The sequence below is a fragment of the Oryctolagus cuniculus genome, chromosome 6 (genome assembly GCF_964237555.1).
Source record: "Oryctolagus cuniculus chromosome 6, mOryCun1.1, whole genome shotgun sequence".
Taxonomy (NCBI): Eukaryota; Metazoa; Chordata; class Mammalia; order Lagomorpha; family Leporidae; genus Oryctolagus; species Oryctolagus cuniculus.
Genome location: NC_091437.1, coordinates 74,986,579 through 75,006,061, shown reverse-complemented (window position 1 = coordinate 75,006,061; position 19,483 = coordinate 74,986,579). Strand labels below are relative to the sequence as shown.

At 36.6% G+C, this 19,483-nt stretch overlaps 1 protein-coding gene across 7 annotated transcripts in view; it reads right to left on the bottom strand.

Moving 5' to 3' along the window:
* Nucleotides 1–19,483, bottom strand: part of SNTG1 (syntrophin gamma 1) — a 913,627-nt gene that overhangs the window by 111,772 nt on the left and 782,372 nt on the right. For all 7 annotated transcript variants that reach the window (XM_070076592.1, XM_051843717.2, XM_051843715.2 and 4 more), the window contains one exon: nt 1,575–1,691. In XM_070076592.1, the coding sequence (XP_069932693.1) occupies nt 1,575–1,691 (117 nt within the window). The remainder of the gene's footprint in view (nt 1–1,574; nt 1,692–19,483) is intronic.

The window sequence follows — 19,483 nt, the reverse complement described above, 5'->3', positions numbered from 1 at the left end:
TATCAACACTGGCTGTATATTTTTAAAAAGGCATGATTTATATTAAGAAGTCATTCTAAAATGATTTGTGACAATACAGAGACACCAACACTACAATAAACTCATTTTACTTATTTATATTTGAAACATGTATTTGTTCAATCATTAAAAATTATTCAGGTTAAGAATATAATAAAAGTGGTAAATATTGATGCTTTTTCCTTTTCTTGCTAGTTTTTTGAACTTTGAATAGACACAGACATTTGAAATAGCGAGTTGTACTTAGTAATTCCCAGCCTCTCTGCTTTATTAGACCCTTAAGTGACTGGTCTTATATTTAGTATTTATATTCAATAAATATTTATTGAATGTCTACTATTCTATAAGACATATGCTTTCAAAAAGAAGACTATAGGTATAATAGGTGTCCATATATGTTTAGTACTAAATCTGGAAATGAGAATGTATGGCATAATTAGAGTATCAAAAATTACTTAGACCTGTACAACACATTTTGATTGTCATAATGATTGCATAACAGAATATATTTCTTATTAACACCACAGGAGTTCGAATAAGGTCATTAATTTGATGGAATATTCTCATTTTGAAGTTTACTTATTATTACTTGTTAATAATAAATTAAATGTAAGTTGAAAATTTCCTATGAGCAATTAAAATGTTAAATAAATTTAAAAGAGCTCTCAAAAGTCCCTTTGAGAACAAGAGACTCATAAGCACATTTCTTAATATTGAATCAATATTCAAAATATCTTACTTCAAAAAAGGTAGTTTCAATTGGGGAGAATAAAATATTGTAGAGATTGACAGTGGTGATTATGTATGAGAACAGAAATGTATATGACACCACTGAATTTTACACTTAAGATATAGTTATAAAATGGTACATCTATTTTATCAAAATAAAAATCAATAAAAAGAATTATAAAGAGCTAGCAAAACTTCACTGTTACAGTTCTAATGCATCCATTCTAATGATTTTATTCAATTACCAAACTATATTGACTGATGGGTGAAACATTTCTTTAAGTATTCTCTTTCATCTTTTCATGGGATTTTTCACATTATAATTTGATCTCTTTATTTTTCAGGTTCACTGTATAGAGTTGTCTTCACTATGTTTTATTTTTTCATAATTCGAGAGGGCAAGAGATAGGCCGGCAGGCAGAAAGAGGGGAGTTTCCATACACTAATTCACTCCCTAATTGCCCACAAAGGCCTGGGCTAGTTTTCGTCAAGGTCAGTAGCTAGGAACTGAACCCAAGTCTGTCATGTGGGTAAATGGGATTCAACTAGTTAAGTCATCATCTGTTGCCTCCTGGGATGCTCATTAGCGGGCACAGAGCTGGGACTCCAACTTAGGCACTCCTATACAGGATTCAGGCATTCCAGCAAATGGCTTAACTGATGCACTTAACGTTTGCCATTGCCTTCAGAACACCTGTTTCTGATAAGGCAATTCAGAATCACCTGGACTGCTTTCTACTTTTTTTCTCTATCTTATTTTCAAACCATACTAATAATATTCCACTTGGTGTAGTAACAACATAGGAAAAAGGCATACAAACACTTACTGGAGGTGCCAGAAACTTGTAAAGACATGAACCCCTCAGGGCTAGAAACGTTGGTGAATATAGTCGGTCTTGAAGTGGGTCCTGTTCCCGTGCTTCACACCAGCCCATGTAGACTGTCTGCAAGCAAACAAGGCAATCAGCTGTCAGAAAAATCCTCATTTAGATAGCTTGTGCGTTTTACATATCCTGTGGTATAATAATATCTTATAAGACTATCAAGTTAATTGACACGAAAATGTACATTAAGCTAAATTTACCTTCAGTAAGTGGATGTGAACCTCTTCTAAGAGTTTCTACTATGTTTCCCTGAGCATTTATCAAAGTGCTTGTTATGCGGCCCAACCTGGTATGAATTATATTTCCCATTCCCTACTAGTAATGGCTGTTAAAAAAAGAAAAACATAAATTTTTATTTGTAATGGAATCATTGATTGATCCCATTGTTTTCCCAGTTGGTGGTATTTTATAATACAATAGAGTGCTCACAATACAAAATATTTAAATAAGTCAAGGATACAAGTCAAAGAGAGCTATCTTATTAGATTCCCATTAGAGTGGTGCACCATATCTCACCTGAGCCTGATTGGAAGAGAGTAGATTTCCTTATTTGAACCATTGATCTCAGAATATAGAATATGTCAGCATTATTCATTATCAAATGGCAAAGATACCAAGTTGTTGTCTCCAACTCTTTAGGTAAGTCAATATCTAAAAGAAAGTCATGTGATGCAACCCATTCCTCTCTATTATTTGATTAGTGTAAGAGTCAAACACACATATGAAAACTTATTACATGAATAATACCTTCCTGACAATGTATTGCATGATTTTATTTTTCTCCAGAATCCTATAGGGGAGATCTTTATAACTCCCACTTTGTATACTTTACTTTAGTTTTATGATTGACAGAATTCTTTCCTCCTGTTAGACTTTCATTTTTCCTAAGAATTACGCTATAAGTAATAGGACACTAATGCACAAACACATGTAGAGTTGGGCTTAATATCTCATGCTTCTGCCATTTCCTTGAAAAATGCTTACCCAAGGTCCAATCATGTAGAACAGGCCAGAGCTCAACCCTTGGCCTGGCTCCAAGACCAGCTATCCCAGGCTAGTGGAATCAGCCAATTCAATTGAAGCAATAGATACTTATTCTTGTACCCTACGTATTCTGTGGTGGTTTATGATACAGTATTACTATGGTGAAAGTTGATTAATAATGCAGGAATTTGAAATGCAGAATTTGAAATAAGATTTTTGTCTGTCAGAGCCCATCCTTTTTCCATATAATAGAATATTTATTGTCTAAAATAATCATACTGCCTATCATCACATTATCTGTTTGTCTTAACCACAAACTTATGAAGTAGAAAGTTCCTTCTTTCATAAACTAAATAATTCTGCTTTAAATAAATTAACAAATGAATAAATCTGATTCAAATTAAAATTGGAGTTTGAACCAAAGTCTCTTTCTCTTTTAATTCTATTATGTATTCTCTACTATCTTGGATTACAAATGTGTGCTTTGAAATCTATAGCTCAAGGCAGCTACTCATAGACACCTCATTTTAATAGCAATGGAATAGGAACCACCTATAGTAACTGATTATTCTATAGCTCATAGGGCCACAATGCTTAACAAGACAACATAACAATTTAAAAAGAGTAAATTAAGACTTATTTGCTGCTTATCCTGTTAAAAGTTCTTAGTTTAGTATATAATTATATATAGTGAGTCAGAATAATGGAAATCTGAATATAACCTTTATATTCCAGATAAATTTGCTGTGTATGTAATTCTAGATAGGCTATTTTGTTCTATACATTGAAATTTATGTTCTATGATATTCTGTATTTGTTTCCTTTGAGAAGTTAATTATTGATTTAATTGTAGTTTATATATAATATCTACAATGTTTTCTCCCCTTTTTTTAATTTATTTGAAAGGCAGAGAGTTACAGAGAGTCTGAGGCAGAAAGAGAGAGAATGAGAGAGAGAGGTCTTCCCTCTGCTGGCTCACTCCCTAAATGGCCACAACAGCCAGAGCTGTGCCAATCTAAAGCCAAGAGCCAAGAGCCAAGAGCTTCTTTCGGGTCTCTCCACAAGGGTGCAGGGGCTCAAAGATTTGGACCATCTTCTACTGTTTTCCCAGGCCATGACAGAGAACTGCTTGGAAGTGGAGCAGCTGGGACTCAAACCAGCACCCAGAAGGGATGCTGGCACTGACTTGAGTTGCCCAATAACACAACTTCTGGAAATTGAAACTAATCATAATCTTCTTTTAACTCCATTATTCCCAAGATTATAGCTTCAATATTTAAACAAAAATTAGTTTCAATAACTGCAAACTATAAGAAATGTTTACACTTATATGAGAGTACTTCAAAAAGTTTATGGAAAAAATACAGTGATACTAATTTTAGTTCAAAAATTTTTGTGCATTGTTTTTCATAATATATATTTTATATTAACTTTCTGAATACTTCCTCATACAATAATTATATTATCATATTTGGTAAATAAAGCAAGTATCAAATAAGTTAGCAATTATAAATAATTTAATTTCAAGTAGAATTAAACTGGAGTGCAATAGTCATAGATAACTAATATACCATTTCCATCTCAAAAATTATTTTGCACTTTAGCAATACATTTTCTTAAGTAAAAGGAGAAATCATAAATAAAGTTTACAAATAGTTTGAATGGAAATATAGCACAATATATCCTATCAAATGTAATAGATTCAACAAAGGAAAATTTAGGTTTTTGTAGTATATATGCTTATGCTAGATATTTCTGAAAAATCAATTACTTAGAATTGCAGTTTGATAGAGAGAAACCCAAAAGAAAATATTAAAAAGGCAAAATTAGATGCAAACATTATAAAAGAGCAAAGGATTATACAATAAGTATTTCACAAGAGTAAAAGTAATTGTTGATAGAAACTGACACTATGATCTTCATGGCAAAGGAGGTATAAATTACTAATATCTGTGATATAGAACCTACTGATATTAAAACAGTATTAAAAGCAATATTATAAATAGCATTTTTAAATTTAGTTTATAATGGAAAGAATACATTTATTCTTGGAGGACTATCAGGATGTATGCAGTTAGAAATTTTTTAAATGATTTATCCTATACTTATTGAGGCAATTCAAGCTGCAATTTAAAACATTAAAAAAAAACCTGAGGACGTGTTGAATACACTTTCAATTTCTAATAATTATTTTTAAAATGATCCAAAAAAATGAAAAGTCTTCCTGAGCATAGGAAAAAGAACAATCATTTCTCAACTCAATTTGCTGGGTCAGCATAACCTTAACAGCTAGCTGATAGGGATGTTCATTTTGAAAGATAAAATTTGCATTTTAACCACTATTTAAATGGAAAAAGATCAGATTTATTAGTTGCATACAGTCAGTGATATTTAGAAATATCAATACAATTCACAATGTAAAGAATGCAGGATTAAAATTATATCATTAAAATATAGAAAAGTATTTGATGAAAACAACATGTAATCTTGAAAAGAATCTTTAAAATATTGGAGCACAAAAAAACTGTTTTTAATATAAATAGTTATATAGGGGGATGTTGTGGTGCAGCTGGTGTAAGACACTGTCCGGGACACCTGCATTCATATCAGAGTACTGGTTCCAGTCCTGACTATTCCACCTCTGATCCAGTTCCCTATTAATGGTCAAGCACTCCTCATCCAGCTCTCTCTAAAACCATGGATAATGGCTCAAGAACTTGAGTTCCTGCTACCCATATGGGAGACCCAAATGGAGTTTCTTGCTCCTAGCTTTAGCGTGGCCCAGCCCCAGCTGTTATGGCCATTGGAGACGAGTAAAGCAGTAAATGGAAGTGCTGTCTCTCTCTCTGTCTCTCTGTCTCTGTCTCTCTCTCTCTCTCTTTCCTCTCTTTGACTCACTCTCACTATGTCTTTCAAGTAGATAAATAAATAAATAAATAAGTATTTTAAAAGTAATAGATAAATAGAGTATTTGTGACATTTTTCAGAAAGCAATGGACTTAATGTTGAATAGTTAAAAGTATTGCTTTGACAGGCAACAATTCTACCAGTGAACCACCAATGCCACGCGTTTTTCTACTTACTGCTTGTTGAATTCTTTCTTTAGTGTAGGGTTAAGCTGTGACTGTAAAGTAAATTGAAAGTATGCCGGCCGGCGCCACGGCTCACTAGGCTAATCCTCTGCCTTGCGGCGCCGGCACACCGGGTTCTAGTCCCGGTCAGAGCACCGGATTCTGGACCGGTTGCCCCTCTTCCAGGCCAGCTCTCTGCCGTGGCCAGGGATTGTAGTGGAGGATGACCCAAGTACTTGGGCCCTGCACCCGAATGGGAGACCAGGATAGGCACCTGGCTCCTGCCATCCGATCAGCGCGGTGCGCCGGCCATAGCGCACCAGCCATGGCGGCCATTGGAGAGTGAACCAAAGGCAAAGGAAGACCTTTCTCTCTGTCTCTCTCTCTCACTGTCCACTCTGCCTGTCAAAAAAAAAAAAAAAAAAGTATGCCATTGTAAAAAATTTAAAAAAATAAGAAAAGAAGCAAGAGGGAGGGTCAAAGTGAAGAAGGCAGGGAGGGTATGGTGGGAAGTACCATTATGTTCTTAAAACTATATCTATGAAATACATGAAAGTTGCTCCTTTATATAAAAAGTGTTTCTTTGAAGTCAGTAGCAACACAAGAATATCTACTACTATCACTAACGGTCAGTCATAAATTTCAAATTTAACCAATACAGTGTGAAAAGAAAAAAAAAATTAAAGTGTTAGGTTTAAAAAAGAAAAGTCAATTTTATTTTGATAATATGATTTAGAACAAATGATTATAATAAAACGTAATTTTATTAATGATATTGGATATGAAATAATTATTCAAAATGGGTATTATTTAGTATCCTAAAAACAGTAAAAAATAGACATTGTTTAAGACAGCTAACAAGGCAACATAAAGTAGTATATATGTCTTACATAATCAATAAGTCATAAAAGATCTTTTGGGAAATATTCAACCAAAGAAATTTAATTTAAAATCATCAAGCACACTGCATGTATATGTATATGTTTTCCAAAGTGACTACAATTAAAATGACTGAAACACAAACTTTTGGTGAGGTACTATAGTAATGGAAAAGCTCTTACAGAGTCGGTAAGTGTTTGACTTCTCACTGTAAGAGAAACTGAATACAACTGTGTGTACAAATGTAGTAGACCTATGAACAAGGGTGTCTAAAGCAACACTGTTGTGAGTAATACCAACAGTGTTTGAGAATATTCATAAACTGTGTATCTTCCAGTGTATATCCTATGTATGCATACAGTAATAAACTGTGATAAAAGAAGAATCACACCAAGTAAAATTATTAAATAGTGTTGCATGGAACAACATAAATAAATCTGTTGGAACATAATGTTAATTGAAAGATGAAGACATAAAGTAATAAATATATATGAATTCACTTAAATAAACCATAGTGATTGGGAATGCATTTCTATTTGGAGAGAAAAGCAGTACATAAGGGTTGATGTTGTTGTAAAGTGAATTAAGCTTCTGCTTGTGAATAGCATCCTATAATTAGGGCTGGTTTGATTCCTGGCTGCTCGCTTCTGATCCAGCTGCCTGCTGATGTGTCTGGAAAAGCAGTAGAAGATGCCCCAAGTGCTTGGGACCCTGCCATCCACACGGGAGAACTGGATGGAATTACTAGCCCCTAACTTTAGCCTTGCCTGGCCCAACTGCAACCAATGCAGCCATTTGGAGAGTGAACCAATGGAAGAGCCCTCTCTTTCTCTCTCTGTCACTTTGCCTTTCAAATAAATTCTTTTTTAGAAAATAGGAAAAACCATTATTACCAAAACTGTCAGGTTAATGTTCACCTTAGAATAGAGTAAGGGATTTGTGACTACAGGAGAATCAAATGAGAAGGTGCCATGGTGCTAGTAATCTTGTTTATTAACCTGGATGGTGATTACACAGTATACTTCTTTTTAAAGATTTATTTATTTATTTGAAAGTCAGAGTTACACAGAAAGAGAAGGAGAGACAGAGAGGTCTTCCATCCACTGGTTCACTGTCCCCTGTCCACAACTGCCGGAGCTGCGTGGCTCCAAATTCAGGAGCTAGGAAGATCTTTCAGGTCTCCCATGTGGGAGAAGCGGCCATTTTCTACTGCTTTCCCAGGCCATAATAGAGAGCTGGATCTGAAGTGGAGCAGCAGGGACTCAAACGAACACCCCTATGGGATGCCAGCACTGAAGTCGGTGGCTTTACCCACTATGCCACAGCACTAGCCCCTACAGTATACTTTTCTAATAATTAAATTGTACATCTATGTTTTAGAAAGCTTTTAAAATGTGCTGTGGTTAGAACATATCAGTCCCCAGTGTAGCAGTACTGAAAAGTGTTGGTACCTTGTGGGAGGTAATTAGGTGGTAGAGGTTTCACCCTGTGCCTGGATTGATGCTGTCTGGTGGGGTGGGCTAGGTCTTGAAGGACTGGACTTGTCACTCCAAGACAGGTTGCTATGAGGCATGTCTGGCTTTCTCAGGGAGCCTTCTTATTCCTTCTCCTGCCATGTCCTACCATTTACTGTGCGCTGATATGGCATGGAGCTCTCAGCAGATACACCTGCCTAATACCGAACTTTTCAGCCTCCAAAACTGTGAACTCAATAAAATTCTTTTTGCTGACCTTATCCAATCTCCATTTTATTGCAAGAGAAAATTTATTATATTTTATAAAGTTTTAATCTTAAAATAGCATGTAATATGTATAATTAATAATCATTTGATAGTATTGTATTAAAATAAAATAGAGTTTTGTGAGTTTTATAGGGAGAGGGTTTTCTAACAAATGTAGTTACAGTACCCTGTCATTCTGGAACCAGTACCACAAAATGAAGTTTTAGTTATTATGGATTGTACCATGTTAATTATCATTTCTCAATTTAAACAGAATTTTAGCTTTAATTCAGAAGAATATAAATCACAGTTTCTCTGTTTATGATTCCTCTGTATTGGTAAGAAGGACAAAAAGAGACTGTACAGTGTATTTATCACAGAAAAGAAATTTCTAAAACTCAGAGCCTGTGGCATTCACAAGGGTCTCTACCACCTCTGTGATTCACTGCAAGTTAAATGTTAAGACTGGTGTATCGTTATTTTGCAAGAAATACCATCATTGGATACAATTTTTGTTATTTTGAACTAAATGTAGGTTTGGGCAATAAGCAGAATTTATAACTAATAAAAATGAGATTATCAGGTATGTAAGGGAGAATTTCTCATTCTTGTGTCCTGGGCCAAACACTCACCATCTCATTTACCATTTTCATTTTAATTTCCATTCAAAGCAAAGGAAAGGGGTTCTTTTCAACTGTGCAGAGATGTCAAGAGGCACTTTTCATTTTCCATCATTGCCAGAACTTTTATGACATAATTATACTGTCAAAGAGACTTAAGGCATTTTCAATAAATTCTTCCTATGTGTGTCATAGCAAATAACTCTAAAGAAATACTGTATCGACTAACATTAAATAAATAAACATATACATATGTAGAAGATAATTTATATAGGCATAATAGAAAGAGGATACTCTATAAAGATGAAATGTGAAAAGCAAATAGTTTTCAATGCAAATGGAATGACATAAGGACTATCATTTTAACATAAATAATCTGGAAGCTTGCCTACTTTAAATAGATAATTATTTCAAAACTTCTGATATGTTATGCCTGTAAAGCACAGCAACAATTTAAAAAATTTTTAAATGTATTTTACTTGATTGTTTCACCTTTTAAATACACGTGTTACAGCAATTAGAATCTCCCAGTAAAACTGAGTAGACACCACAGAGTTCCCATGTACCTCCTACACCCCACCCCTCCCACACAGAACCAGCCCCAATGTCAACATCCACTACCAGAGTAATCCTTGCTTGCCAGCTATGTATTTTGTGCCGTGAAATGTCTTGCATTATATTTCGCCTGTTTTGATAAGGTTTTTCTTATTTCTTATTGTTGCATTTTAAATGGCCTTTGTCTATTTTGGATAAAATCCTGTATCAAATGCATTTTCCTTGTGTATTTCCTTCTTTTGACAATGTCCTTCACAGAGCAGACTGTTCACTTTTACCGAAGTCAGTTCGTCAATTATTTCGCTTGTGAATTGTGCCTTTGATGTTACATCTAAAAAGCCATTATCATACTCAAGGTCATCTAGATTTTCTCCTGTGTTCTCTGATGAGAGTTTTATAGTTTTGCATTTCACAATTAGTTATCTGATTCATTTTGAGTTAATTTTTGTAACCAGTATAATCTCTGTGTCTAAATTTTTTCTCACAGGTGTATGTCCCGGCTTTCTAGTACCATCTATTGAAAAGACTATACATTTCCTATTATGTTGCTTTTCCCATTATTCAGACACTGGTTAGCTACATTTTTATGGGTCTCTTTTTGACTTTCTATTCTGTCCCATTGATCTATTTATTCCTTCAACAATACCATCTTGTCTTGATTACTGGAGTTCAACAGTAAATTTTGAAGTTGGTTACAATGAGTCCTCATACTTCATTCTTCTTCAATACTTTGTTGGCTATTCTGGTTCTTTTGCCTCTCCTTACAAACTTTAGAAGCAATTTTTCAATATGCACAACCTAACTTGTTAGGAATTTGGTTGGAATTTACAACACAGTAGGTGATTACATTTGTATATTTATCACTTGCTTTTGGAGGGTAAAGGGAGTTGGGAGTATATGATTTGTTTTATAAAGAAGAATCAAGATGGCATACAACATATTCATAATGAATAATAAAGCTGGGGCAAATGTAAACTCTTTTTTTTTAAAGCTGGCCCAATTCTTTTTTTTTTTTTTTTTTTTTTTGGACAGGCAGAGTGGACAGTGAGAGAGAGAGACAGAGAGAAAGGTCTTCCTTTGCCGTTGGTTCACCCTCCAATGGCCGCCGCGGCCGGCGCGCTGCAGCCGGCGCACCACGCTGATCCAATGGCAGGAGCCAGGTACTTATCCTGGTCTCCCATGGGGTGCAGGGCCCAAGCACTTGGGCCATCCTCCACTGCACTCCCTGGCCACAGCAGAGAGCTGGCCTGAAAGAGGGGCAACTGGGACAGAATCGGGCACCCCAACCGGGGCTAGAACCCGGTGTGCCAGCGCCGCAAGGCAGAGAATTAGCCTAGTGAGCCACGGCGCCGGCTCAATTCTTTTTTTTTTTAAGATTTATTTTATGGCCGGCACCACCAAGGCTCACTTCACTAATCCTCCACTTGCGGTGCCAGCACCCTGGGGTCTAGTCCCAGTTGGGGCGCCGGATTCTGTCCCGGTTGCTCCTCTTCCAGTCCAGCTCTCTGTTGTGGCCCGGGAAGGCAGTGGAAGATGGCCCAAGTGCTTGGGCCCTGCACCCACATGAGAGACCAGGAGGAAGCACCTGGTTCCTGGCTTCGAATGGGCCAGCGCTGGCCATAACGGCCATTTTGGGGTGTGAACCAAAGGAAGGAAGACCTTTCTCTCTGTCTCTCTCTCACTAACTCTGCCTGTCAAAAAAAAATATTTATTTTATTTATTTGAAAAACAGAGTTACAGAAAGAGGTAGATTCAGAGAGAGAGAGAGGTCTTCCATCCTCTGGTTCACTCCCCAGGTGGCCGTAACGGCCGAAGCTGTGCCAATCCAAAGCCAGGAGCTACGAGCTTCTTTTGGGTCTCGCATATGGGTACAGGGGCTCAAGGACTTGGGCCACCTTCTACTGCTTTTTCAGGCCATAACAGAGAGTGGATCTGAAGAGGAGCAGCCGGGACTAGAACCAATGCCCATATGGGATGCCGGTGCTTCAGGTGAGGGCTTTAACCCACTGTGCCACAGCGCTGGCCTCAAATGCTAAACTCTTGCATCAAAATTCTTGCAGCATGCTGGATCGTTTGCTTTCATTAAAGTGGGTCCACAGATGTGTCTCCCATTTGTTCTCAGCCAAAGGGAAGACAGAAAACATATTTATTTTACCTCTTGTCATTGGATGGTCTCTGATCTAGCAGAATTAGCACCATATTTGGGCATTGTTAGAAATACAGACTTTCAGGCCCCATTCCAGATCTACTGAATCAGGAAGAAGCCATAGAGGTTTCATTCTAGCTCTTAATGTTTTAACAGATGAAAATTAACTCAAACTCAGACTTACATTTATCCTTAAGTCAGGGAGAAGACCACTAATTATTTCATAGTTCCAACAGTTTGTAAAGCTGTGTATTGAGTAGAACACATTCATTATTTAAGACAGAAGAAATGGTATTGAATGAGTTCTAGTACTTGAGGGAGGAAAAGAAAGGAAGTGTTTTTAATAATCAGGGTATTTAATAAATAAAATAACAATGGACCAGCTAGTTGCAGACCAATTCTGCCCCAAAGATGATGCTTAAAACAGACAAATATTTTTTTAAACAGCAGTTGGAAATGTTTTAGAGAGCACTGCAATGTCACCAAGGCAGCAAGACTTAAGCAGCTATACTCCCAGGTGAAAGGAACTTAAGATGTCCATGACCTTCAATGCCAAGCCCCTTGGCATTCCTTCATTGTAAAATAGTGACAGGGAGGCTGAATCAGTGAATCGCAACAGTTTAAAGAGCTGCACAACATATGTTGGATTTTAGAGCCCCCAGGCAAAGAATTCAACAGGATACCACATAGGGAGATACGCTAATGAGTGACAGGCCCTGTAACATAAAGACCAGATACTTGTTTGGGGACAGGATAAAGTGTACCTGGAGCAAAAGCAAATTCTTTCAGGAGAAAGATAACCTCATTTGGATCCTCAAGTTTTGTGTATAAATTTATGCACTTAATTATTATTTAGCCAATATTTGTCAGCCATACAAAGAGACAAGAAGACTAGCAGATGAAAGAGAAGCAGGGAAAAATTTTGTAACTGAAGGGAAAATTTCAGTTAGACAAAATATATGCTTCATGTGCTAATGATTAGATGACTAGTTACAAAATTAAAGTTTATGATGGAAAATCATAATATAATAATCAAATGCATATCTAGAAATGAAAACAGTGTCACTGAGGCCACAAACTGAATATGTGAATTTTCCAGAAGTTAATATGTAACTGAAAAGAGGAACACATAATTAGATGGATTTTACAGTTACAGTATACAAAATCAGCATAAAAATCAAGTGTATTTCTATATAGAAAAGACTGTATTTTTGTTCCTTGATGAGGGCAGGTACACAGTTTATTAGCAGAAAAAAAAAAAAAGCAACTAGGAGTAACAGATGTTTCTCCAGGCTAGAACAATCTAAAATACCTTCAGAGGCAAGAAGGGAATAAGGTTAAAATTATTTGCCAGTCTTGGCTTGGTTGTTCTCCAGACCTTGTCCTCCTCCCAAATACATGTAGCCCTCTTCTCCTTGGAGAAATACAGAATAAATTACAAATCCCTAGGTCAACGGGGATGGTGGGATGTGTAGTCTCAACCTACAATCCTCTTTATCAATCGTCCTCATTAGCACCTAAGGAACTGAACTAGATGTTTCCTTTTGTTAAGCTCTCCAGATTTCTGACAAGACTGTACCTTATACTAATGAATCTCTGTGGTCTTTACCACCACGGTTTAGTTCACCAAGGTCTCTGCTCAGCATCTGATGCAGGTGCTTCTCTCCTGGGAGCCCTTCTGTGAAGCCACAGGGTTAAGCCCAGAAGCAGCTCATCTACTTTCTGTTATGGATGTACCCTTTGTTCTCCACTGTTGTTCGAATTCAGTGGGCCCCATTTCAAGTAGTTGGAGTCATTTGGCTTTGGTAACAGCCCAGTCCATGGCCTGTTATAGCCTTTGATGTTACTTGGCCTCCCTATTCACCCCTCTGTGGGACCAGGGATGCAGCAGATTTGCCCTTGTCAAGGGCAGGTATGAAACCCCCTTCTTCAGTCCCTTCCAGGAAATTTCCTCTTTTGTTATTGTGAGTCACCCACTGTTTGACAGATATTTTGTTATCTGGTAATTTTATTTTTGTAAGACTCTCACAAGACATTTGCTATGTTAATATTTCTCTAAGAGGAATCTTAATAAAATGAATTTCAAAGAGAGCTGTGTGGAAAAGAAGTTACAGGATGAGCTAAATATATCTGGCGCTCTGGTATATGCAGAAAGAAGCAATATTCACTTTTGGTAGAAGGGTGCATGGTTGATTGTGAGTTTATAAATGAACCCATTGTCATTTTTAGATCAGCTGTAGAAAACCATCTCCTTCCCTTCTTGCCAGCTGCTTCCCTGAAAACCACTGCTGAGTCCGCAATTACTGTAGCAGCACAAAGCCCCTTGAGTGGGGGACCATGGCAATTACCCTGATTTGTCACCATAAAAGGTTGGCTGTAAAGGCTTCTTTCAAGACATCGGAATTAAGCAGCTTGGGACTATGCCAGGGCATTTTGGAGAGTAGCAATCAGGGAAGAAAAAGGAGACACCAGTGTTAGACAAGACAGCAGGTAGACTTGGCAGCAAGGACCAGGGTTGTTAATGGGAAACAGGATGCTTAGTTTCCTATTTTCTGGCAACACATGTCGGTGCTGTCTGAAACACATTATTTATCCTGGGTTAACTTCTCCTTGACAACTAACATAATTTTTGCAATCTTGATTCTTGATTATAGAATACAACTCAAGGTTATTTGGTTGGTTGGTTTCTTTGCCAAGAGAAAAACTGATGTAATGGCTCCCAGGGTTTCTGAATATAAGAATGACAGACTGAGATGACTGGTATTGTGAACAGGTTCCCTCTTCCCTCACCTGCCTCAGCCTCCATCCAACAGAATCATTCATTCAAATCTCTTCATAATCATTGAGACTATTGCAGCAAACTAAAGGGAGAGGAATATTTGCAATAAAATAAGTTAATATTATAAAATATGCACAACATAAAACAGCAAAACTCCTGAGGGGAAACAAAATGAAGAAATCAGGGAAGATAAGAAGTATTGGAAGGAGCTGCAATCAAACCCAAGATTGGTCTATGGACTCATGAATGGGACATCACGGACAGAATGAAAGGAACTGTATTACCCACACAGACAGCTGCAGGAGCCTCAAGGCAGAGACCTCAAAGCAAAGACTGGAATGTAAGGCCTTGCCTGGAATCCCAGGTAGATGATTAGGCCATTATGACTGGAGAAAAATTATTAAATGGGAGAATAAATAATGAGATGAAAGAGAACATGATTTCAGAAGTACAGAACCTCATTGGCCACTGTAAGAACTCTGGCTTGTGCTCTGAGTCACAGCAATGGCAAGCCATTGGCAAGGCTGAGTGTAAGAGCAAAATAATTTGATTTGTGTTTTGACAGGATCACTCTACTGGAAAGGAAGCAATGGGAAAGCCAGAAGGCCAATTAAGAGCACTCTTGTAGCAAATCAGGCAGGAGACGAAAGGGGCTTAGAATAGATTGACAGCAGGGGAGGTTTTAGCAAGTGCTTGGACTCTGGCTATGTTTTGAAAGTAGTATTTTAACATGTGGTATGAAAGAAAAAGGCCTTTAAGGGCAACATGAAATTTTTTGACCTTTGCAACCAAAAGAGTAGGAAAAACATTATGAGACAGGAAAGTAAGAAAAACAGCTTTGGAGAGAAAATCAAGAGTTTAGCTTTAGACATTTTAAAATTGTGATAACTTTAGAAAGAAAAGAGAAATATCAAGAAATACATTTGAAAATGATTCTGGAATTCAAAGAATGCTTGAATTTTATCAGGTAGATGCATTAGTTTAAGACTGCCATTTTCTTTGCTGTGATACTGGGTTAATGTATAGAAACAGAGGAGATCCAGTGAAAAAGTCCAGGAGCAACAGATGTGTTGGGATAGTGAAGAGGAGAAAACAACAACAACAAAAAGGTGTAGGAGAAAATCCAAGTACTATTATATGATAGAAGACAATTAAAAAGAGGGTGAATAACTTCATGAGATACCCTTGTGAACTCAACTACAAAAGGACTGAGAATGGTTCATCTTAAACAAAACAGCTTTGTTTTGTGACCTTGATAAAAGAAGTTGCAGTGGAGTAGGGGGCCAATAAATATGGGATTTGGCAAGAGAGAACAGGAGGAGACTAATGGAAGGTAGTGAACAGAATCTCTCCTTAAATGAAGTTGGTACTACAAGGGAGCCAAAAAAAGATATGTCCTTAACCACGATTCAGTGGAGAGAGAAATGATGACTATGCAAGGAGTTAGAAGGGAGATGTAATGAGCAATGAGCTTGTGGGAGCCATGGCAATAGTTTGGGGCACACAAAGATCATTTACAGCCACAGCAATGCCAGGATACAGGGAGACAGGCAGACTTGTGCAGTTCTCCACTTACAGCTTCAATAGTCTCATTGAAACAGGAAGCAAAATTGTCATTTGAGACTGAAGATGAGGGCAGTTGTGTTAGCAGTTTAAAGAGAGTAGGACTTAATTTAAAATACAGAGGGAAAATGGACTAGGAGCTGAACCATTGCCAGGCCTACTGTGATGATGAATTTAGTGTGAGACGACTCACTCTCACTGTTTGTTTATCTTCAGTTATATTTAGCTAAATGAGAAAAAGGATAAAGTAGAAGAAATGCTGAATTATAGTCTTAATTATTTTTCTCCAGGGGAGAATAAGGAAGCAAGTGACCTGAGGATGTATGTAAAGCAAGTGAGCTTAGGCTGTATGTCAGGGAATGAGAACAATTGGTCATAGAATTTAAGTAGGGTAATTGGCATAAGATGAATAAGATAAAATCACAGCTGATGGATGAAGAAGTTGACAATCCCATTAGATTTGGAATATTACAGTTTGGCATTCTAGGGAGGCTGTGTTGGAAGATTGAAGGTTTAACTCTGGTACTTAAAAGGAGTCACATTGTAATTACTTATAATGATAAGGTTTGGGAATGAACATGGGAATATGCGGTTGAGAATGCATGAAGATCAAGATGATTAAGTCACAACAGGTCAAGAAACTTTCATATAATTTCTACCATATTTATTTATTAATAAAATAATGCTAGAGATATTTATCATGAATCCAGGCACTAAAACCCTTACCTGGCTGGGCAGGTTTGCAGATGTTTGAGATGGTGGATAGTGGAGTTCAATGGAATGTGTGAGTGTGTGCGAGTCTGTGTGCGTGTTTGTGTGTGTATATGGATGTGTTTGGAGAGACAGGGAGAGAGGGAGATAGATCAGTGGGGAACAGAAATACCTATTCATTTTCAAGTTTAGTTGAAACCTTAAGGAATGAAATTAGACACCATCTGAAAGAATACAGGATCAAAGAGTTCTCCACAGGAGATCTAGGTTTCAATTAGCACTGGAAGATGAAGAACACAGATTACAGAGCTAGCCGAAAGAGAAGGTTTTAAGATGAGTAACTTGCTGTTGTAAATCTTTCACCTCTACTATGTTCAGAATGTGAAAAAGATAAGGAAAAAAATCAGAATATAAATAATACAAAGCAAGAAAATACATTCCTTTTCATAGGGGCATGCATAGTAGATGAAGTCAAGTTTTTTTTTTTTCAAAATCCAAAATATTTTATTAATTTACTGAATTGTATGTAGATACTACATATAATAACCAGAAAATCCAGAAATCAAAAATGTATCTTCATTTAAGTTACAAAAATTTCCTCAACTACTTATTACTGAGTTCTTGTTCAAAGGAACTTTAAAAAAATATTTAAGGTATACAAATTTCATGCATTTCATATACATGTTTAGCACTCTGGCCTCAGAATCAGAGCTTAAGGCACGCGGATCTGGCTGAAAAGCCCATGAGAGTACTTCAGGCATGGAAAGCCGAGACACTCTGGCCAAAAAAAAAAAAAAAAAAAAAAAAAAACAACACTAAATGAAAGATCTCCGTGAGTGAGATTGCAGTGGAAAGAAGGAGGTACCTTTCTCTGAAGGGAGGAGAGAACTTCCACTTTGACTACGACCTTGTCTAAATATGATCAGAGTCGGTGAACTCAAAAGGCTTCCATAGCCTTGGCAGCTCATGACTGGAGCCTAGGGTGATTACTGATGCCATAAACAAGAGTGTCAATTTGTTAAGTCAACAACAGGAATCACTGTGTACTTACTCCTCATGTAGGATCTCTGTCCTTAATGTGCTGTACATTGAGATTTAATGCTATAACTAGTACTCAAACAGTATTTTTCACTTTGTGTTTCTATGTAGGTGCAAACTGTTGAAATATTTACTTAATATATGCTAAACTGATCTTCTGTATATAAGAGAAATCAAAATGAATCTTGATGTGAATGGAAAGGGAGAGGGAGCGGGAAAGGGGAGGGTTGCGGGTGGGAGGGAAGTTATGGGGGGGAAGCCATTGTAATTCATAAGCTGTACTTTGGAAATTTATATTCATTAAATAAAAGTTTAAAAAAATATACATGTTTAGGAACATAGTGATTTTTTCTACCATATTCTCCTTCTGCCCACGCTCCCATCTTCTTCCTCTCTCTCTCCTATTCCCACTCTTAATTTTTACAAATATCTATTTTCAATTTACTTTATACTCATAAGATTAACCCTACACTAATAAAGAGTTCAACAAATAGCATGAAGAACATAACATTGTTTCTCAACAGTCAAGACAAGGGAGGTAAAGAATCATCAAATCTCAAAACGTCAACTTCACTTTTGTACATTACATTTTAGATACTCTATTAGTTACCAAAGATCAAGGAAAACATATAGTATTTGTCTTCTAAGGACTGGCTAATTTCACTAAATATAATGGTTTCCAGCTGCATTCATTATGTTGCAACTGATAGGATTTTTGTTAACTAAGTAGAAGATGAAGTCAACTTCTATCCTCCTGTGTAACAATATTCCTTATACAGCTAATGGTTTATTAAGCGAATTTTTTAGTTCATAGTATCTAAGTTTTCTTTTGAATTGCTTAAACAACTTCTTAAGCGATTTACCAATTTAATATTTTAATTTTTGTTTTATTTATTTGAAAGGCAGAGAGATTGAGATAGAGATAGAAAGGGGATGATAGAGAGACACAGAGACTGTCCATCTGCTGGTTCACTCTCCAAGTACCCACAACAGCTGAAGGTAGGCCAGGATGAGACCAGGAGTCTATGAGTCAATCCACACTTCCAACTTGGGTAACAGGTTCCCAAGTACTTGATCCATGACCTGCTGCCTCCAAGGGTGTGCATTAGCAGGAAACTGAAATTGGGAGCAGAGCCAGGTACAAATTCAGGTGGTTCAATACAGGACACAAGCATCCCAAGAGATATTTTGTAGCCACATCAAATAGCTGCCCCTAGAATTTGTTGTTCATGATGTGATTAAAATACATTCAAGTCCAATGTACAATAGCCCAGTAATTTCATGATCTTTTAAGTACTTGAAGTGATTGAAACATAGAAACACATGAGGATGCAAATAATTAAATCTAGCATTTTATGTAATTCAATAAACAGTGATTATGGTGGGTTAAGTTTTATCGGTAATTACATATGGAAAAAAACATTTGAATGGCATGTGGAAATATCACAATGTACTAAAAGATAATATTTGTTTATTGTCAGATTTCAGTTTATAAATATTCTGAGTGAGAGTTCACTTGATGTGCTATTTGACTAAAGGATATCTTTCAATATGCTGTTGTAGCACAGACATAATTGAGTTGTTTCCTATCAATAATCTGTATAAACCTGTTAGTAGAACCTTGTAAACATGATTACAGAGGATTCTATTGGGATCAATAATACATGTTGCTGTACCTTAAGCAAACATATATCTAAAATTAATAATGATAGCAATATGGTTGAAGCACATTTCTTATAATTCATTTTAATGTTATTACTATTATAGCATTACAATGTTTTCCTT